This window comes from Ascaphus truei, chromosome 7 (genome assembly GCF_040206685.1).
Source record: "Ascaphus truei isolate aAscTru1 chromosome 7, aAscTru1.hap1, whole genome shotgun sequence".
In the NCBI taxonomy this organism is placed as follows: Eukaryota; Metazoa; Chordata; class Amphibia; order Anura; family Ascaphidae; genus Ascaphus; species Ascaphus truei.
In genome coordinates, this window is record NC_134489.1 from 41,113,689 (window position 1) to 41,136,229 (window position 22,541).

The following is a 22,541-nucleotide window of genomic DNA, read 5'->3' on the forward strand; positions in this document are numbered from 1 at the left end:
GATTGAGTGAAGCCGGGTCCCTGGAAGGTGTATGATTGAGTGAAGCCGGGTCCCTGGAAGGTGTATGGTTGAGTGAAGCCGGGTCCCTGGAAGGTGTATGGTTGAGTGAAGCCGGGTCCCTGGAAGGTGTATGATTGAGTGAAGCCGGGTCCCTGGAAGGTGTATGATTGAGTGAAGCCGGGTCCCTGGAAGGTGTATGGTTGAGTGAAGCCGGGTCCCTGGAAGGTGTATGGTTGAGTGAAGCCGGGTCCCTGGAAGGTGTATGACTGAGTGATGTCTCATCTTGTGTTTTTTTCCAATCTGTGTTACTGTCCATTCCTCCTCCATCACCTGGAGAAACCTCCATCACCTGTGTCTCTCCCCTGCGCAGGCAGATGGGCGGCACCAGCAGCTCCGCCGTTTGTTCCTTTAACCTGAAGGATATTGAGGAGGTCTTCAACGGCAGCTACAAGGAGCAGAACAAGGAGAGCTCACGATGGATGACGTACATGGGCCCAGTATCCACCCCTCGCCCGGGCAGCGTGAGTACCACGGTGTCTAACTCTGGCACAACCTGCCACTGGGTCAATATGGGTTCATCGCAAAAGCACTGAGCCTCTTACAACCGAACATAGTTACATAGTTACGTAGTAGATGAGGTTTTAGACAACAGATGCTTTATCCTTTATCTATACTTACTTATTGATCCAGAGGAAGGCAAACAAAAAAACCCCAGTGTCATATCCTCCAATGATATCTCATAAGGGGAAAAATAAATTCCTTCCTAACTCCAAGAATTGGCAATCAGATCAACATCCTTCCCATGTATACTTACTTGGTATATCCCTGTATACATTTCCTTTCTAAAAAAAGATGTCCAACCTTTTTTTGAACAAATCTATTGTATCTGCCATCACAGTCTCCATGGGCAATGAATCCCACATTGTAACTGCCCTTACTCTAAAGAACCCTTTCTTTTGTTGCTGGGGAAATCTCCTTTCCTCCAACCTTAAGGGATGGCCCTGAGTCCTTTGCACTGCCCTTGGAATGAATAGTTCATTTGAAAGCTCCTTGTATTGTCCCTGAATATATTTGTATAGAGTTATCATATCCCCTCTTAGATGCCTCTTTTCTAATGTAAATAAATCTAATTTAGCTAGTCTCACCTCATAAGTTAAATTGTCCATCCCCTTTATTAATGTGGTGGCTCTTCTCTGCACTCTCTCTAGTTCCAGAATGTCTTTTTTTAAGGAGTGGTGCCCAAAACTGTACTCCCTATTCAAGGTGTGATCTTACTAATGCTTTGTAAAGGGGCATAATAATGTTTACTTCCCTTCCATCCATTGCCCGTTAAATGCAAGATAAGATCTTGTTTGCCTTTGCAGCTACTGCATGACATTGGGCACTATTGCAAAGCCTGCTGTCTACAAGGACTCCTAAATCCTTCTCCATCAAGGATTCCCACAATTTATCCCCATTTAATTTGTAAGTCGCCTGCTTGTTCTTGCTTCCCAAATGCATAACCTTACATTTATCTGTGTTAAACCTCATATGCCATTTACCTGCCCACGTTTCCAGTCTCTCCAAGTCCTTCTGAAGAGAAATGACATGCTGCTCTGATTCTATTACCTTACACAATTTAGTGTCATCAGCAAAGATGGAGACTTTGGAGCCATGCTGGTTAGAAGGGAATCTCTCCCGGGGCCAACCAATGGCAGCGACATGTTTAAGGAGTGAAATGTGGGCGGATGACACATTGTGTTTTATAGTTTTAATCAGTGTTTGTTTGTCATCACCTGGATCTATGTGGAACGTGCCGTTATATCAACACCCACAGGATCCCTTGCTCCCAGCGGGTGTGAATCCCTAACGTAGTGTGGTCTTTGTTGTGACATAATGTTAGGCTTCCGGCCTTAGAACATGAAGCTCTTCTAATGAAACACGCACATGAACGATGCCAGCCGTGACATGGCTGGGTGCTTACATGTCACGGCATGGTGTAGGATCTGATCAGGCAAGTTTGTGAGTTAAATGCCTACCTTGCTCACTTACACTGCGTGATCCTCCTCGGCAAATCCCTGTGTGTGTGTGTGTGTGTGTGTGTCTGTGAAAAAATATATATATATTACCAGATTGGGGTTCAGCAAAAATAGCACACTGCATGTAGTCTTCAGACAAAGAACTGTATTGAATCACAGGGCACTGCAACCAACGTTTCGGTCACCCAGAGGGACCTTCATCAGGGTTGTGCATCTGATTCCCATGCTGTGCTTTAAAGTTGTGCATACAGCGAGCGTTAGCTTATATGGGCTCCATGTAACAATGGTTTTTCAGACAAAAGGTGGCGCTCAGCTTGCAGTGTGTCTTCTCCGCAGTGCTCCGTAGGCTCCTCCTCGGATAAAGACCTCACTTTCATGAAGGATCATTTCCTGATGGACGGGATGGTCTCTCCGGGTGCCGGTCGGCCACTGCTGATCAAACAGAATGTCCGATACACCAGGATTGCCATAGATACAGTGGAAGCCGTGTCCGGACGCACCTACACTGTGATGTTCCTGGGCACAGGTAGGCGAGAGCACCGGAACAAAGCCCTGAATATTAAAGTGCTGTATTGTATAACGAAGCCCAGTATCGTAACGTAACCGTGTTGTAGTACAGGGGTGCGCAAAGTGGGGGGTGGGAGAATTTCATGGGGGGGGCGTGGTGGCTAGAGATCCCGCGCTCTCCCCCAAGGCATTTAAAGTAAATGCCAGGGGGACCGCGAGGTCTCTGTAGCTTCTCCTACCTTATCTTTGGCGACGTGTCGCCATGGTGACCAGCGTCAAATGGCACAGCGCGGTCACAGAGACGGACGTGTGACGTCACTCTGCATGACACAGCGGCGTGCCATGGTGACGCGTCACACCGAACTTCTGAATCCCGGTAAGTGAGTTGCAGAGGCCTCACGCAATCCCCTGACATTTCATTTAAATGCCTCGGGGAAGAGTGCGGGGCCTCTGCAACCGCCCGCTCCCCCCCATGAAGAATCCCGCGCCCCCCACTGTGCGCACCGCTGGTCTAACATATTATTGGGGATTCTGACAGGGTGGGGACCTCAGGGGGACTGAATTTCAACACCCATATGGTAAATTGATGCAGTGATAGGATTTTGGACTGTGACTCAGCTAGAGGGATTCCTGTCCCTCACGGGAGTGTTGGTGGAGAACAGCCCGGCCTCCTGTCCTAAGCTGTGGTTGCTGCCTGTGATTAGATCCCTATTGCCAAAGTATAAGAAGGTTCACTGCACGGTGACAAGAAGTATGTGTTCTTCATGAGAGAGGATCAGGGATTTCAGCTACAATGTGTCCACTTGTATTCTACAGATAAAGGTTCCCTGCACAAGGCTGTGCTGGTCAATAACGGCATTGGCTCTCACATCATTGAGGAGCTGCAGCTTCTGCCAAGTTCGGAGCCGATACAGAACCTGCTCCTGGCAGCCGACAAGGTGAGAGACGTCTCATGTGTACTGTACAGGAACAAATCTTCCCTAAGCCCGCTGGTCAGAAAGCGCATCGCACAGCAGGTGCTAATGCCAATTATAGACGACGGGGATATAGTGTATGGTACAGCATCCCAAACACACCTTAGCAAACAAGACAGACACCCTCTACAACTCAATATGCCGCTTTATCCTACAATGTAACTACAACACACACCACTACGAAATCCTCAAAGAACTAGATTGGTCTTCACTTTCGTCCAGCCGTAAGGTACATTGTTCCTGCCTTCAAATACTTTCTAGGCAAGCCACCCGTCTACCTGAACAAGCTGAACACTGTTCATGGTCCCAAGGTTCAGCAAAGTATCCGGCCGCTCCTCCTCCTCTTACCGTGCACCCCAAAACTGGAACGGTCTACCAGAGACTCTCACAGCCGCCACCAGTCTAAGTTCTTTCAAGACTTTAGCTGTCTCACGTTAAAACCTGGTCTGTAACTGTTACATACGCCTATAATCATAAAACAAAATATTTTATAAATAAATAAAATGTGACTTTAGGTGTCTCAGATCCCACACCCGGCACCTGATCCACAGAGCAGGGGTTTCTAACCCCAGGGCATCCCAATAACGCAGCGATAACGAGGCATGTTAGTATGTGAGTTGTTGAAGTTGAGAGCCTTTTGAAGGTGCAATCCCTGCTAGTTTGTAAAAAATAAAACAACTGAGCGCAAGGTAACAAGGTAATGCGCTGCTCTAAACAAATGTAATTAGTCCTAAGGCAACCATTTTGGATGTTTTGGTTTCTTTAGAAATTAGGGTGAATTGTCTTTTCATCTGCGCTTGTCAGTCAGGACATCCGAGTGGATCAGTAAATCGGGAGTTCTGTGAACGAGACCGTTTGAAAAAGGGAATCCCTTCCCCAAACACTTTCACTTTAACCCTTTGTGTGCCGGAGGGACCGCAACACCAGAGTGCCACAGCGCTTCCGGCACACAGCAATCACATGACTGCTCCTCGGAGCGATTGCCTGATTGAGGCGTCACTGAGACCGCGAGTGGAATAGGAGGCGTCCTCCGTTCCTCAGCAGGTCAGATCACGGGAACGCAGAACGCCATGTCCCCCAGTAACATTAGCTACCAGAATGACATGGCTAATACATCACGAACTCTGGGCGTGCCAGGCCACAGGACATAGCGGCTACGGCCAGGGGCACCCTTTAGGGTTCCATTGAATAGCCTTCTCCGTGTGGTGTCTTACAGGGAGTCCTGTATATTGGACATGCTACTGGGATCCTCCAGGTGCCTCTCACAAACTGCAGTGTGTACGGGAGCTGCTTTGACTGCGTGTTGGCCAGAGACCCTTACTGTGCCTGGGACCGGGACATGCAGCGGTGCCAGCAAATCCAGCCTAAGTCTGAACGTACCGTGTAAGTAATCATGCTGCACGTAGTACCCCGAAGACACAAAGTATCACTGGGGCTGGGAAATGGAGAAAACTCCATAAGGGTCTTCTGCTGGTCACTAATAAGATGGCGACTGCTTCTCCATCAGAAATGCATCAACATGATTTAGATTTTTTTTGTCCCTCTGCGTTATGTATTTATGCAGTGGAACAAACCCTACAAAGGGAGTGGGAGGGAAACCCTACAAAGGGAGTGGAAGGTGGGAGGGAAACCCTACAAAGGGAGTGGGAGGGAAACCCCACAAAGGGAGTGGGAGGTGGGAGGGAAACCCTACAAAGGGAGTGGGAGGTGGGAGGGAAACCCCACAAAGGGAGTGGGAGGTGGGAGGGAAACCCCACAAAGGGAGTGGGAGGGAAACCCCACAAAGGGAGTGGGAGGTGGGAGGGAAACCCCACAAAGGGAGTGGGTGCTGGGGGGAACATGCAGTATAAATAACGGGTGTATTTTAATGAGTGACCCCACATTGCCAGTGCTGACCTCTGCGGCGGCGTTCTGCTTATTCCTGTAGAAACTCCTGGTTACAAGACATTGAATCTGGAAACCCAAACACCACCTGTGTGAGCCCAGCAGGCAAAGCCAGAGCGATGCGGCCAGGCCAGGACTCGGACCTCACCCCAGCGAGAGGTGAGAGAAACTGGGGTCACAAAGGGGATTTTCCAATAAGTAGAACTGACCAAGAGCAGAGATCTGCCCTGATCAGAGCAAGAAAGAGACTTAGAAGGGTTTGTGGGGTGGATCTGGGGTGTGATTTAACCCCCCGTACAAGGACCTGCTGTACGATGTGGCCTTGTTTCTCCGTCTAAACGTTGCACACAGTGAGACCCGGGCTTCCCATCAAGAACAACATGAGGCTGACATTGTTCCTAATATGTGTGATGCGGCTTTTGTAATTCAGCGCTGCGGCCGTTCTGCTCCCGGAGAGTTTAATAAGGGGACCTCCTGCAGCCCTGATCCAGTCCCCATCCAAATGAGAGAGCTGCACACAAGCAATATAGTACAATTAACAGGCAAGAAGATAACACTTACTTAGGGTTGGGGGATGGAGAAGTATCAGCTAGCAATTCTCCAGCAATCCGGTGACATTCAAGATGGTATCAGAAGAAGAACTAAAAACTGTAGGGTTGACACAGTTTATATACCTGTGTAACCCTATTCTTAACATTGAATACAGACTATTGGTGAACAATTATCTGTATCCAATCCCTAACGTGGAGACACAGATTAACCCATGCCCCCCAGCAAATTAGCCCATGTGTACTGGGACTTTGAGGGTCTTATTTCTGTAGCCCCATAATTAAATCAGGGGAGACGACCAGTCTACCAAATTAAGTATCTGGTAGGATCTGCATTGTTTGTAGGTGTAGACATAACACTTACAAACCACTCCAGTTTGATGATTCTCTGCCCTCAGGTAACAATTAGAGTGGCAGAGTCTGTTGATTAGTACTTGTCTGTTGATTAGTACTTAGTGTAAACAATCAGGGCAGTTAACTTTTGATCACAGTGCTTACGCTCAATCATCCGGCTGCCCTTCATGACCTATTAGCATAGCAGATGGAGTCTGCATTTTCAGAACAGATCCAAAATACCATACATATACACTTTAATATCTACACATATTAATAAGTTCCATTCTGGTGGGCTCAGTGGGTCGAACTTTGCCAGTTTTTAATGCCTACAGTGACTCCACATATTGGCCAAATATCAACTCTCTGCGACCTCTAGAACTGGAGATACAGAAATGCACTTTAAAACATTAAAATACAGGATAATAATGGAACAGGGGAACATACATTTTCATGACATGACAAGGTGTAAGCCACATTCCTGGACTGCAGTCCAGTTAACCCCTTGCCCCCCTGGTGAGGTCAGGGGGTGGCCATATGGGGTGCAACCCCTTTAATACCGGGCCAATCTCCCTCTACAATTAGGTGAACAGGGTTATACATTATATATTTATAGACCATGCTCACAACTTGCATTAAGGGCCAAATTTACAGCATTTTACAGCTCATTAACCTGCCTTACAGCTTATCACCACTTAGTAAAATCTTCCCTCTTTGTAAGGTCGCGCATATAGTGCCGGCGACGCGACGTCGCTCAAACAAATGCATTGTCGCCGCAGCCGCATGCGCTTATAGTAAGCGCGACAAGGCAACATGGCAAAGCGATTTTCGGATGCCGGGAATATTTGATTTTTCAGGGGCTGTCGCCTCGTGGCAGCCCCTGAACCAATCAATGCCCTGGTTGCCTGCGCCGCCGCAAAGCGAAATACAACTTTTGCTAGCGGTGACGTCACGCGTCGCCGTTGCGGGCACTATACGCGCGGCCTAAGAAGTGCAACTTGTTGCAGCCTTCTAATACTCTTCCAGTCATATGCACATGTTCATGTTAAGTTACAATATATATGTCCATCCGAGAGTAGATCATTTTGGTACAGGGGTTCGTAGGAGCTTACTACCACTGATCTAGGTTACCTGTCCATGCCCAAAATCGGAGAGCACTGCAGAATCAAAAGCATTGTACCACTAGACTGCCCGCCCCACACATCTGGAATGTCCTTCCCCTCAATACCCGAACAGCACCCTCTCTCCCCACCTTTAAGTCCCATCTTAAAACACATCTGCTTAAGGAAGCACATGAGTAGCTCCGTGGCTGATACTTTACACCTCATACATCGACCTTGACCCCCCTGCAGACGCACTTACCAGAAAGCCCAACTACTGTCTCTGTATGTTCTTCCTACCTACCACTTAGATTGTAAGCTCTTCGGAGCAGGGACTCCTTTTCCTAATGTTACTTGTATGTCAGAAGCGCTTCTTCCCTTTGTGTGTTATTTGTATTATTTATTATATGATTGTCACGTGTATTACTGCTGTGATGCGCTATGTACATTAATGGCGCTATATAAATAAAGACATACATACACTGTATTGAATGCATTGGGTTGTAACTCAGCCTAACGTTTTTTGTCTCTGTATTTCTAGCTAAGAACTACACAGACCAGTGGAACACCATCCTGAAACTGGACTGCCCCCATTTTTCTGCCCTGGCCAATTACAGCTGGAGTCACCCATCAAAAATGGCTTCAGAGAAGCAAGTGTTAATCTCCAGCGACACTCTGGTCATCCTTGTGAGCCGTCATACCGTGGGACTGTACGAGTGCTGGGCTGTCGAGAATGGATTCAAGTACCAGGTGGCCCGGTACTGGGTGATAGGCCCAAATGGACTGGTCAGCTACACGGGCAGCATGGACGAGAGTAACATGGCACTTGATGATGGACAGACATTGACCTTCACCAAAGCACCGTCGTACTATTCTGCTTTCGTGGTTGTGGCGGTGCTGTTCACCGTGACGCTGCTCGGGATTGCGGGCCTGGCGCTCTATACCTGCCGAGATAAAGTAAGGAACAAGAGCAAAGTTGAGGGGTGCAGCACCCCGGAAACAGAGAGCCTGGCCAAGGCAAAGATGAAAGGCAACGCGCACAACAGCAGCTACCAGATCTCCAGAGACAACGGCCAATTCTGCTGCGTCCCGCTGAAGGGGTCGGACGGAAAGATGGACATCGATAATAACCGGGTAACCGGCGCGTCCGCAGACGCAGCCTCTGAGAAAGTCTGAGCGACGTGACTTGTTCTACACTGAGCTGTGTCGTTGCTTGTCCTTGTCCTGTCGTGATTGTTGAGTCCTATTGTATTGGGCGTTACAGGCTCCCCCCTGGTTGTCTTGGGGTGGTGGAACTCCTGATACATTCCACACTGGTTTCCAGAGAGGCGACGTTGGGGTTACACCAGCCTACCTCTGCTGTGTCTGAAACCTTTTCCGGGGCGCTGTTGAAAGGGACACACCAGCGTTACAATTCTCTTGATGTGAAGAGTCGCTTACAAAGCTCTCCGCTGATAAACAGGGCTGGCAAATAGAAGTGATGGAAACAACCACTTGGAACGGAAACCCACATACCCCGAAAGATGCCCCATTTAAATAATCAGGGAGCAGGCAACAGCAGCCATTTATTTTCTCTTTCTACTATTTTTTATTTTAGTTTTACATAAAGCTCTTTTATAATGTGAAAATAGATCCGGAATGGGCCTGAGCTGCGAAGTTCCACTCCGGGTTTGCAAAGTTTAATTTAACCCATTCCATGTCCAGGACTGGTAATGTCCACGAGAGGTAACCGTTCCTGTCACTGTGTCACGCAGAATGCAGAGTATACAGGGAATCCGGAGATACTCAGTAGCACTGTAGAACTTGTGGAGGACTTATCTCAGTCCTCGAGAGCTACCAACAGGTTAGGTTTTCAGGCTATCCCTGCTTCAGCACAGGCGGCTCATTGAGCCACCTGTGCTGAAGCAGGGATAGCCTGAAAACCTGACCTGTTGGTAGCTCTCGGAGTGGAGTTGGCCGCCCCTGGCCGGGAGCTTGCAGGCGATGGCGCCTTTCCTTGTAGTTCTTTATAGATCTTGTTGTAAACAATCGGAAAAGCACAATCTGAGACTTTTTAGTGCAGCAACATATGTCACAAGAAAAGTTAAAAGGCTCCAGTGGAGCAGCGCGTAATCGTGCGGCGCGGAGGAAAACCCAGTCATCCTACGGGCAGGAAAACCCCCTTTGTTTATCCCTGAAACATCAATGTGTTTGTCCTCAGGGGACCAGGAGATGAAACCGGGCAGGAATCGGTGAGGCATGGAGGCCCTGCTCCGTACATACGTGCGTGGGATGTTACACTGCTGGGAAGTCTGCCTGCAGTTTTAGTTTAGCTACAAAGAGTATTCCCGCTGACTGGATAAAAGAAAGCCAAACGGGGCAGGTATTCTGTCCTGCGTCTCATCGCCGCTCACTCACCGCCAGAGAGACTTTAGCAGCTATTGAACGCGGTCTGTTTTTACCAAGGTAACTTCCTCAGGCTCTGCATGTGGTCCCGATAGCAGCAGTGTTAAACCATTGTTAAGGAGACTCTTGGAGGGTAACTCAACTCCTGCAGTGTGTGCCAGGTGCAACTCAAAACAATTAGACAGCTAAAAACAAACATGCTTACACATACGCACACGTGTGTGTGTGTGTGTGTGTGTGTGTGTGTGTGTATACACACACACACACACACACACACACAATGGAAAGATCTGCAGCACCTCACTGTGGTAGTTTGTGAAGGTAGAAACATGTATTAATCGGTACAAAAAGGAACAGGAGATGAGAGCCACGTTTCGGACCACGTGGCCCTTTATGAAGCTCTCGCTATGTTCTCCGGAGCTGGGCGGTGGCCCCGGCGTCACCGCGTGCACCCCGATACGGACGTTAAGTATTGCTTTGGTTTTCTCAGTGTAGAGTGCCCTGGACTTTCGTTATTTTTATATGTATATAATATATACACACGTGTGTGCTGGGGTTCACATGTTTGTGTGCTGGGGGTCCACGTGTGTGTTTGTGTGTGCTGAGGTTCCCGTGTGTGTGTGCTGGGGTTCATGTTTGTACACCATAGCAGTATTATAAAGAGAGAGGCGAGAGGCATGTAAATAAGGACCCTAAAGCTACTGCCAACTATGTGTAATGTGTAATGTGTGTGCTCAGCACTGTACATTGTGTTTTTTTATTTATAAATGATTAAAGTTGGATTTTTGAAGCTGCCTGTGTAAGACTCTTCTGTGTGTCCTCGTCGTGTTGCAGTGTCATTGTGTGTGTCTGGTTTTGGCGTGTTACTATTTGTGTTTGCGAGTCATTGGCATCTCAGTATGAGTGTGTCTGATTTTGGCATGTTCTTGTGTGTCACTATAAGCGTGTGTATTTGGGGGGGGGGGGGCTTGGCATGTTGGTATCACTGATGTATGCACATGTCTTGGGTTAACGTGTGTGTGTGTTTCAGGTGTTGACACTTTGAGCATGTGTCTCGTATTGGCATATAACTGTTAGTAGGTGTGTGTCAACATGAGTGTGTGTCTGTTGTGACATTCCTGTGAGGTTTGTGTGAATGTGTGTCATTGTTAGTGTGTGACATCATCCAAAATCAACAATAATCTGGGTAGAAATATTTGCACTTGCAATTAATCTAAAAATGCAATGAAACGGTGTGTGTTAGTACTGTATTATGTCATCAGGTGAATTCAACCGAGTGATAAATTAGTGCAAACGAAAAGCGCTAAATATCAAAAGAAATCAACCACGTGATAATAACATGAACAAACAACTTAGAAGTGACTATGATGAGCAACAATAATAAACAACTTAAAGTCCTGTGAAACTGTCCTTTGAAAATGTCTGGCGGCGCTACATAGACGACGTAATATTCATCAGGAAGGGAACTTTCGATGAACTAGAGTTGTTTAAAACCTATCTTAATGATGGGAATCTTCATTTCACATTCAAGCAAAGCAAGGAAAGCATTGAGTTTTTAGATCTTCAAATATACATTGAGTCTAGTTCCATATAGACGGAAATATATTTGAAATCTGTTCCAGCGAACAACTCTCCTCGCCAGCAGCCATCACAACCCCAATTGGATAAAGAATATTCCAAGGGGTCAGCTGGTAAGGCTAAAACGAAACTGTTCGAGTGAAATGGTATTTTAAAAAAACAGGCCGAAGCTGTAAAACAAAAGTTTATTGACAGAGATAATCAGAAATTGCTTGATAAAGCTATTGAAACTGCGTGAAATGACAAGATCAAAACTTTTGACATACAAACATGAAGATATGAAAAATAAACACAAGAAGGGTGAAAAAGATGGCACAGTTGCTTTTGTGACACAATATAATTCAATGGCACCAAAAATGATGGGGATCTTTAGCAAATATTGGGGTTTGCTGAGACAAGATGAGCTCTTAAGGGGTTATCTGAAAGAAAAACCAGCAATCTACTTTAGGAAAGCAAACAACTTAAAAACGAAATTGTCTCCAAGCTGCCCTTTCAGTAATCTGAACAATCAAGTATCTGATAGTATCAAAGGATATTATCCATGTTCCAAGTGCATAGCATGCAAATAGTGTCAAAATGAAAAAATTTAGATCAAATATTACTGATAAAGAATACAAAATTGGATCGCTTATTAACTGCCATAGTCAATATGTTGTATATTAGCTCGAGTGCCCGTGCGGCCTGCAATATGTGGGTCGCACGAGCAGGACACACCAAAGAAGATTGGGCGAACACATATACAACATAAAAAGGGGACTCATTACTACTCCTAATGTTTCACATCATTTTACATTGGCACATGCACAGAGCCCTGAAGGGTTACAATGTCATGCCATTGAATGTCCTAAGATCTGCTGGAGGGGAGGAGACAGGTGGAACCAAATTTCTAGAAGGGAATCCTACTGGATTTTTGAGTTAAAAACGATGAGTCCTTATGGACTCAATATAGAATTCGATTTAGTTGCTTTTTTGAGATGAATATCTATTGCATTTTGAGAGAAGTCCAAATGTTGGTAAGGTTTTTTTCTGATGAGTTTTTCTTAGGTTGTAGAGTAGTATAGTATATACACTAATATTTAATTACACTAATATTACATTTAGGTTAAGGATTTATTTTCACAATTTGTAGTTATTTTGTGAGTATTATATTAGTAGTCAATATAGTTATTTAGTTTACGCAATTGCGCATATAATATGATTAAGATTATTTTTGTCTGTCACATAAGATTACTTCTGTCTGTTACTTAGATTATTTCTTTCTTTAAATTTGAGAAGTTGTGTTTACATTTTCACATATCATTCATAATAGGTCTATTTCAGACTCAATTGCCAAGTCTTGGACTGTTGAATGAGACCTTTTTCTAACTTCAATTGGTATCCATATGTAATTTATCAATGAATGAATTATTTGGTGATTTGTGCCCTAATGCATCACCCCCGAAGAAGAGACCTGTTTACTTTGCGTCTCGAAACGCGTAGGAAGTGTGGCACAGCGCGGACACCGTAGCGGAGAATTAGCTTGGTCACGTCACCAGGAACAGCTGGGCGGTGGTGATTCGACGAGGCTGACCGACGTGACTGGAACCGAGCACCCACAGAAAAACGAAGATCAAGCGTCTGTGAAACTGTCCACATTAAGGCACATGACCTCGCCACTAGATGCGAGTAGGTTTTCAATTTTTACCCACAGCGGAGGAGTGTTTAACAGAGCCAACTGCTGTTAATCTTATTTTCATGTTGTGTTACCTTTGGGTGCACATATTTGTATGTAATATATACAATGTTTAGTGCAGTGATATCTACATGTTGTTCCATATGGAGTATTACATTTCCTACCTTTGCCAGTGCACCTGGTGTATATCGGTATTTTGTCCCTGGGTAATACACTATGGTAGTGCCTATTATGTTTTTGTCTCCCATTTCTTGAGGTTCTCACTGTTCCCAGGATCCAAGTTTCTCTTCAGAGACTCCACACAAGACCTACTGTGGTATATCTAGCCCTAAGCGCCAGAGAGAGGTCTGCTTTGTATACAGGTGAATTCAACGGCAATAATCTCAATCGCACATCATCAGAAGTTAGCATTCGGGGATCAAAAGGTAACTGTTCTAATATTTATAAGTGTGGAGAGCGGGCCTAACGTATTCCACCTGAATACAATCATTACCCTGGCTACGGTGTGATTGCAAATCATTTCCACTGATCTCTGTTGATTTCATCTGATTTCTGTGATTTTAACATTTATTTATTTTTTAAATCAAGGAAGAAACGGGGCCGTATTTTAATGCATTTCTATATATCATTTATGAGTGGGTACCGGAGCTAACATTTTTATTACCTGGAAAAACACCTGATTGCAAATTCTATCCGTTGATTTACAAATGACTTTTTACTGATCTCGGTTGATTTGGGAGAATTAATGAAAATCTCAAGAAAGAAAATCACGCTGTTTTTTTAATGGGTTTTTAGAGCATTAATGAGTCTGGGGGGGTCATAACTACGATTTTAATGGCCCCAAAAAAGAATTACTCTGATTACAAATGATTTCTACTGGTCTCATTTTTTCACCTGATTTAAGTGATTTAAGAATTAACAAATAAAAAACAGGACTGGTTTTAGTGCTTTTTATAGCATTGATGAGGGAATACCCTACCGGACATTTTTATCACCCCCCAAAACATATTACCTTGATTGCAAATTATTCTAGTTCAATACAAGTGATTTCACTGAATTAAAAAAAAAACAAATCAAGAAAAAAACCAGGACTGGCTTATAATGCATTTTTATATCATTGGTGAGCGTGGGTAGTACCATGTGTAACATTTGTATTACCTGAAAGAATCATTGCAAATTGTTTCCTTTGGTTACAAATGATTTTTACCGATCTCCGTTGATTTCACCTGATTTCAGCAAATTTAGGAAAACAGCAAGGGGAATAAAAACAGGACTGGCTTGTTAACGCTTCATAATGTCATCAACTTATTTTCACTGCGTTTTTGGCCTCTCTGGTCGTGAAAAGGTGAAGCGTTCGGAGGTAAAGGACTGTACAAAATAAACCCAAGATTCAAACCGGTTTCAAGTCATTTTATTTACACACTTTGATTACACAGAACGGTTTCCGTTCCCAAAGTGCTCTCCTTCCCTGCCAGCTCCCGGCTGGCACGCACGGGGTTAAATGCGTCCGAAGATCTACCGATTCCACGTCCGGGAGGAATACAGACGTTTGCTGCGTGACGCGGTGGAATGATGAGGAGATGATATACACAGAGGAAAGAGATGAGTGCAGGGTGTATACGCTGTGTAGCGCTGGGGGGCTCAACTGCATTCTTCAAGCCAAACAGGTCAGGTTTTCAGGATATCCTAGCTTCAGCACAGGTGGCTCAATCAGATGTTCACCCGAAGACTGAGCCTCAGATTGAGCCACCTGCGGAGAGCAGGGACTGATTGAGCCACCTATGCTGAAGCAGGGATATCATGAGAACCTGACCTGTTGGTGGGACCTGAGGACTGGAGTTGAGCACACCCGGTATAGGGTATCATATATATTACAGAAGCTTACATACATGGGTGTAAGGATACAAGTTATGCGTATGCTCAGTATCACTATACACTTCGAATGTAAACATACTGCATGGTATAATGATGCTGAGTATCTCTATACACTGCCAGCCCAATGAATATGCATATGTTACTGTATAATGATGCTCAGTACTGATATACGTCTCGAGCACTCTGAATATGAACCTTATTGGGCTTTCGCTCTCTAAGTAGGAGATTAATATGAGGTTTCAATGTGTGTAGTCATACTCAGAATTGCTTTATAATGCAGCACAGATTGGGCCTAAATATCAAGGTATAAAAGTAGTATGGGCCTTGTATATTTCCTGAATCATTTCTGAGTATCACTATAGAGAGAGACACTGGGAAAACGGTGACTGAGCGCGGCGTGATTCAGCGCGAGAAGCTGAATTGTGGCCCCGAGAGACCTGGGCTGGGTTACATTTCTCTGTAGATGTCACCTTGTGCAGAGACGTTTATTCTCTCAACATTCGCTGTTGCAATTGTACAGTAATGCATTTCTGGTCTCTGGTAGGGAAAGGGTTAATGCATTGCAGGTGTGTCAGGGAAGGGGTTAATGCATTGAAGGTCTCTGGCAGGGAAGGGGTTAATGCATTGAAGGTCTCTGGCAGGGAAGGGGTTAATGCATTGCAGGTCTGTGGCAGGGAAGGGGTTAATGCATTGCAGGTCGGTGGCAGGGAAGGGGTTAATGCATTGCAGGTCTCTGGCATGGTAGGGGTTAATGCATGGCAAGACTGGTATGAAAGGGGTTAATGCATTGCATGTCTCTGGTAGGGAAGGGGTTAATGCATTGCAGGTCTGTGGCAGGGAAGGGGTCAATGCATTGCAGGTCTCTGGTAGGGAAGGGGTTAATGCATTGCGGGTCTGTGGCACGGTAGGGGTTAATGCATGGCAAGACTGGTAGGAAAGGGGTTAATGCATTGCATGTCTCTGGTAGGGAAGGGGTTAATGTATTGCAGGTCTCTGGCACGGTAGGGGTTAATGCATGGCAAGACTGGTAGGAAAGGGGTTAATGCATAGCATGTCTCTGGTAGGGAAGGGGTTAATGCATTGCAGGTCTGTGGCAGGGAAGGGGTCAATGCATTGCAGGTCTCTGGTAGGGAAGGGGTTACTGCATTGCGGGTCTGTGGCAGGGAATGGGTTAATGCATTGCCGATCTGTGGCACGGAAGGTGTTAATGCATTATAGGCCTGTGGCAATCAAGGGGTTAATGCATTGTGGGTCTGTGGCAGGGAAGGTGTTAATGCATTACAGGTCTGTGGTAGTCAAGGGGTTAATGTATTGCAGGTCTGTGGCAGGGATGGGGTTTATTCATTGCAGGTCTGTGGTAGGGAAGGGGTTAATGCATTGCAGGTCTGTGGCAATCAAGGGGTTAATGTATTGCAGGTCTGTGGCAGGGAAGGAGTTTCTGCATTACAGGTATGTGGCAGGGAAGGGGTTAATGCATTGCAGGTCTGTGGCAGGGAAGGGGTTAATGCATTGCAGGTCTGTGGCGGGGAAGGGGTTAATGCATTGCAGATCTGTGGCAGGGAAGGAGTTAATGCATTTCAGGTCTGTGGCAGGGATGGGGTTAATGTATTGCGGGTTTTTGCAGGGAAGGGGTTAATGCAGAAGTAACAAACTAGTCTTTTTCTCTTAGTACATGAATGGTGCATTCTGTCATGTATGGTTTCCATGGCCTCGGAGCTGCATGTTCCTGTCCTGTGCTGCCACCCGGTGGATCTGTAGAACACGTGTGTGTGTGTGTGTGTGTGTGTGTGTGTGTGTGTGTGTGTGTGTGTGTGTGTGTGTGTGTGTGTGTGTGTGTGTGTGTGTGTGTGTGTGTGTGTGTGTGTGTGTGTGTGTGTGTGTGTGCGCTCTGTGCTGTCCCTGGGTGGATCTGTAGAACACGTGTGTGTGTGTGTGTGTGTGCCCTGTGCTACCCCCCAGTGGATCTGTAGAACACGTGTGTGCTCTGTGCTGCCCCCAGGTGGATCTGTACAACACGTGTGTGCTCTGTGTGCCCCCCAGTTGATCTGTACAACACATGTGTGCTCTGTGCTTCCCCCTAGTGGATCTGTAGAACACGTGTGTGTGCTCTGTGCTGCCCCCTAGTGGATCTGTAGAACACGTGTGTGCTCTGTGCTGCCCAACAGTGGATCTGTACAACACGTGTGTGTGTGTGTGTGTGTGTGTGCGCCCCCTGTACAGTATGACATGAAACACCATTTGTTATTGATGTTAGTGTCTCGTGCACTATTATTATGATATTTCTCCGAGTTCTGGTGACTGTTTTGCAAAGCGCCGCGTATACTGCTGCCACTGTACATATACACAAACATACCAACATACATGATTGGAAGGTTCAGCGACATGGTGCACGGCCCTGCGGTTGAAGATGTTGGTATCAGTAAGCTTCCCCAGGTTCGGATCTCACTTCCACCCTCCGTGTCCCTGCGCTGTTCCCCCAGGTGATGGGATGTCCCTTCTGTCTCCTCCCTGTGACTCCCCGAGGTCCCCGGAACTGAGCGTTCCCCTCTCTCTCCCCCCGGGACGTATGAACACCCCAAGCAGCAGAACACCTCCGAACACTTCCCCTGTGTGTGTGCGCGACGCGTCATATTTAATGCAGATCAGTCCCGGATCAGTAATAATGAGAGGAGGAGACAGGAGGAAGCGCATTGTAATTCATCGTGTTCTAATATTCCATTCCTAGGTCAGGATTTATTACTAGTCTGTTATATGTTCTCACACTCTCCCATTTAATTTTTTCTATGTCCTGTTCCCAGCTCCAGTGTAAGGAATCAGTAACGCCTGAACAGCTGAGACGAATCACTAATTACACAACCAGACACCCCTATACTTCAGAACTACTGTCCAATACCTTAGTAAAAGTAGATCGCAAGAAATGAGTTATATAACCACTCCCTATAACTCCTCCTATTACTCAATATAACCGCTCCCTATAACTCCTCCTATTACTCAATATAACTGCTCCCTATAACTTCTATTACCCCATGTGACCTGGGTTCCCAGACTTGCCCCTTATCTCTGCTGCAGCTCGAGAGAAGGGGGGTTGTTGCGGGGGGCTGCCGGAGTGGCGAGCGCATCGCCGGAGCTCAGACAGGAGCATAGGATCAGGGCGCCGCCATCTTGCCTTTGCGCGCGCCTGCGCAGTATCTTCCCCTGGTGCGGCGGCCATTACAAGGTTCGCGCATGCGCAGGGAGCATTGCAGCGGCCATTAGAGAGAGCGCACGCGGCGCCAATGTTAAGGGGGTTCCGCGGGGACTACAGCCCCCAGAAGGGCACAGGTCTGGGAGTCAGGTGGCCAGGCCTGGCCAATGAAGTGACAGGATTCTTCTGTGAGGCAGTTGATACATTTGGAACTCTGAGGGTTGCTGGCAGTTGGAGCAGGGACGCAGCTAGGGGAGGTTGTGCAGGGGTCTGTGACCCTCTGCACTAGGCCAGAGATCCCCTAGGCCCCAGATAGGCCCCAACTCATCCTAAGCTTGTGGCTGCTGTAGGGAAGGCCCCTTCAGTTATGGATCCTGCCCCTTTAGTGGTTAGCCAGCTTAGGGCCACAGTGGTTTCATTTGAACTATTGCTGCAGCAGTCCGGGACCAGACTGCCAGAGAGTGAGCGAGCATCCGTGTTGAAGTCACTCCAGAGGGAGACTTCCCATCCAGCGGAGGATGTAGTTGGGTCAGCGGATCCCCTGCTTCTCGTTGTTAGTGCACCCGGGTGTAGACACACTTGGCAGGTACCGTTCGCCAAATGTGCACCAACACCGGTATAATAAGGCGCTGATCACGCCTAGAGGGGTGGGCATCTTTTGGGGACACTTATTGGGTGAAGTGACCAAAGGACACCTCTGGTACTGTGGACACGGTGTGGGGATACACGGTGGTGGGACAACGCGCGGCGAGGTATAGCTGTAAGCATTATTATAGGCTAAAGCAGTAAAATTCCGGGCATTATTGAAAACCCTGCTCTCTGATTGGTTAAAATTCCGGGCATTATCCAATCAGTAATGCCCGGAATTTTAGCAGCTAGCAAAGTGTCATTTTCAATGTGTTTATTTCCAGTCAATCAGCTTTCAGAACAGCTTAGCCAGGGCAGGGGATTGGTCAGAATGAAGTAACAGCTCTGAGACAGGGAAGGGGATTGGTCAGGAAGTATCAGCTACGGGTTGACTCCTCCCACTCCTGAGCTGACTGAGATTTTCTGAGCAGATTCAGTTGAATTGGGGGGGAGAGTCTGCAAAGTTTAGTAAGTGGCTGCATTTTTTATTGTAGCTGCAGTGTGTGTGTGTGTGTGTGTGTCAGTAGCAGTGTTTATGGGTATAGCAGCAGCAGTGTGTGTGTGTGTTGGGTTTGTGCTGTTGTGTGTGTGTGGAGCGGCTGTGTTGTGTGTGAAGAGCTGCTGTGTGTGTGTGTGTGTGTGTGTGTGTGTGTGTGTATATATAGAGCTCCAGTGTGTGTGTGTGTATGTGTGTGTGTCCGTGTCAGTGTCAGCAGCAGTAGTGTTTATGGGTGTAGCGTGTGTGTGTGTAGCAGCAGAGTTTGTGTGTGTGTGTGTGTGTGTGTTTAATTACATTTTAGCATGTAGCATAATACTGCTGGGATTTATCCATCCATCAGAGGTGCGATTCTCATCACCATCAAACTCCATATTTGTGAGTGTATTTTTATCAGCAGTCATTCACGGAGCAATGTATTTGTACTTCTATTGAAAGGGATACATCAGAATTGATTGGGATACAGCAAGGCCCCGCTTCTCGGCACCCCACTTTTTGGCGATCCGACCGATACGACGGCACTGAGAAGGGGGTCGCCATTTCTGCGCATGCGCAGGACGAGCCGGTCCGGGGTCACGCATGCGCAGAACGAGCCGATTCGGGGTCGCGCATGCGCAGAATGTTTTTTTCCCCCGATGTTGCGCATGCGTAGAGCGGCGCATCGCCGGTTGCACATATAACGAAAAACTCCGGTTCCGCTTTTCGGCGGGTCCTTAGAACGGAACCCACCGCATGACTGGGGCCCTGCTGTACACTCTAATCACCAATTCAGGCTGTAAAGGGTTACTAGTCTGGTGGTGGTATATGCTTGTATATGGTCATCTTTATCACCACTTTGGAGTATTTTGGTGGAGTAGTATCTAGTGTTACTATTTTCCAGAGGTGATATTGTCCTTGATTACGTGTTACTGTCACTGTTTCTCTACATTTTTATATTTTTCATGCATTGTATTGAGCACGGTGAACGTTCCAGCTCCAACGAGGACTCTATTTGCAAAGACTGTTTCTATGGGATTTGGATAATCCCAGAGGACTCACGGCTGCAGGAATTTATACATTAAGTGGACACTGCTCAAACTTTTTTATTCTTGATATATTACTTGATTGAATGTTTAAGTTACATTAGATTGCTTGTAAACATTTTTTATATATTTGATCTGTTTTGGGGTATAGCGCTATGGTTGCGTATTTTTCAGTCCGTTCAATGGGGAAGGGTTTTATGGGGCAGTAGGAGTTGTATAGGGAGAGGTTATATGGGGTAATGGGATGAGTTATAGGAAGGGACATATAAGGTAATAGGAGGAGTTATAGGGAGCGGTTATATGGGGGTAATAGGAGTAGTTATAGATGGAGGCTGTCACGGGAGACCAGGACTAATACCAGGGATCAATATCGTCAGACAGAACCCAAGAATTTATAAGACGAATTTATTGGAAAAGCATATCCAACTATATTGTAACAGGGGAGTTATCCCTGTTCAGGAAATGTGCCTCTAATCCAGCCGTGTGGTGGTTAACTGCTGGTAGTCAATTAACCAACACCACCTGGCTGATTAGGTTTCTTAGAAAAGCCTGTCTTTGAGACAGGAAGTGAGATTCTTCCTGAGTATCACAAGTTGTGGGACTGACCATAGGAACAGATGTCTTGAGCCTGCCAGAAGAAACTGCACGCTGCTTGCAAGACACAGGGGAAAGCACTTCTGAACCTGAATGCTGATATAGCCTGAGGAAAAAGGCAGCAACACAGGAACAGAGAAGACTTTTCCTCCAACTACAAGAAAACAGATAAGACTTTCCTTTATAAGACTTTGTATGTGCACATATCAAGATATATGTTTGGGGCTGGGAGACATGCTAATCTAAAGGGAGTTGTGGACTGCATAGGTTTCAGTAGACATACTCCCAAGTGAACAGAAGCTTTGTTTGACCCCTTATTTGAATCTGTTTAGATGATTTTCCTATGTTAAGGAAACAGGCGCAATAAAAGCCTTATTTAATTTCACCTTAACAAGTCTCCCTTGCATACCTCTGTGCACGTCCTCCTACATATACAAAACACACAAACATCCCAGGGGAGACACAAGGCCTCTCTGCAGCTTCACTTACCTGCTCTCAGCCGGCTCTTCCCTGACGCATCGCCATGACGACGCGGCGTCATTTGACGCCGCGGGGTCAAATGGTAACGTGTCACATGATGTTGTGACGTCATATGACGTGTGGAGCCCGAGAGCAGGTAAGGAGGGGGGCGTTGGCAATGGGGAGTGGAGACAGGGGGGGCGCGAGCGTGAAAGTTTGCACACCCCTGCTTTAGATGCCTTTAAATGGGGTTGTGGGGGCCCTTTGTGGTAACTTCTCTCCGTGCCCGCTTGGATCCTCACTTCACCTGTACATAACAGAGACGCCAGACCTCTGTCTGCCCACGTGCAGAATCTCCTCTACCTGGTTGGCGTTGCCTCTCTTGGTGACGTAACGCGTCCTCTTGCGTGATCAGGAGCTAGTTCCAGACGAGCTGATACCGCAGGACTCAGCCCACGATCGGCGGTCCCAGCAACTCCAATTCAAGGGGTTCCAGGGTTAACACAAAGTCCCACAGGCAGCAGGGCATGTCTGGCAATACTACTAAAGAATGCGTGACCAACAGCAAGCCTCACCCTACGCGTTTCGTGAGAAACGTCTCACTTCCTCGGGAATTCCAAGTGTTTGCTGTATATGTTTTTTCATTCAATTTTAGCATGTAGCAGTTCTGTGTTGTGTTTCTCTACATTTTTATATTTTTCATGAGTTGCATTGAGCTCGAGTGAATGTTCCAGCGCCAAGGTGGACTAATTTGCAAGGAATCCCCATAGAACGCCTCCTATAAGCCTGTCACGGTAACTTATGACAGAATATAATATACACCAAATAACTGGGTTGAACTGAACACGGCTTAGATATAATAAAAATAATTTTTTCCTTAGAAAGGTGAACACGGCAGATAGTACAAATAACAGACAAGGAATAGCACTTACTTAGGGAGTTGGGATGAAGAAGTAATCAGGAAAACGATTAGCAATTCAACAGCAATCAGGCATCAATCAGTTGGTAAAAATGAAGACAAAGGATATAGGATGACACCAGTTTATATATAATTTCAGTCCTATATCTATCATTGAGTGCAGGCTATTGGAGAACAATTGCCTGCACCCAATCTCTAACGTGGGAACATTGATAACCCATGCCCCCCAGCTAGTTGGCACATGCGTACTTGGGGCCCTGGGGGTCTCATTTCTTTAACCCCACACAAAAGTCAGGGCGCCAACCAGTCTACCAGATGGGGGACCTGGTCAGGAAACTCTTTGTTTGTAGGTGTGAGTTATAGCAC

At 46.5% G+C, this 22,541-nt stretch overlaps 1 protein-coding gene across 3 annotated transcripts in view; it reads left to right on the forward strand.

The window, feature by feature from the left end:
• SEMA4A (semaphorin 4A) overlaps positions 1-10,539 on the forward strand; it is a 77,711-nt gene extending 67,172 nt beyond the window's left edge. For all 3 annotated transcript variants that reach the window (XM_075607923.1, XM_075607924.1, XM_075607922.1), the window contains exons 10-15: positions 371-521; positions 2,355-2,544; positions 3,342-3,463; positions 4,716-4,882; positions 5,427-5,542; positions 7,906-10,539. In XM_075607923.1, coding sequence (XP_075464038.1) covers positions 371-521; positions 2,355-2,544; positions 3,342-3,463; positions 4,716-4,882; positions 5,427-5,542; positions 7,906-8,540 — 1,381 coding nt within the window. In that variant the 3' untranslated portion in view covers positions 8,541-10,539. The remainder of the gene's footprint in view (positions 1-370; positions 522-2,354; positions 2,545-3,341; positions 3,464-4,715; positions 4,883-5,426; positions 5,543-7,905) is intronic.
• Positions 10,540-22,541: the final 12,002 nt, after the last annotated feature.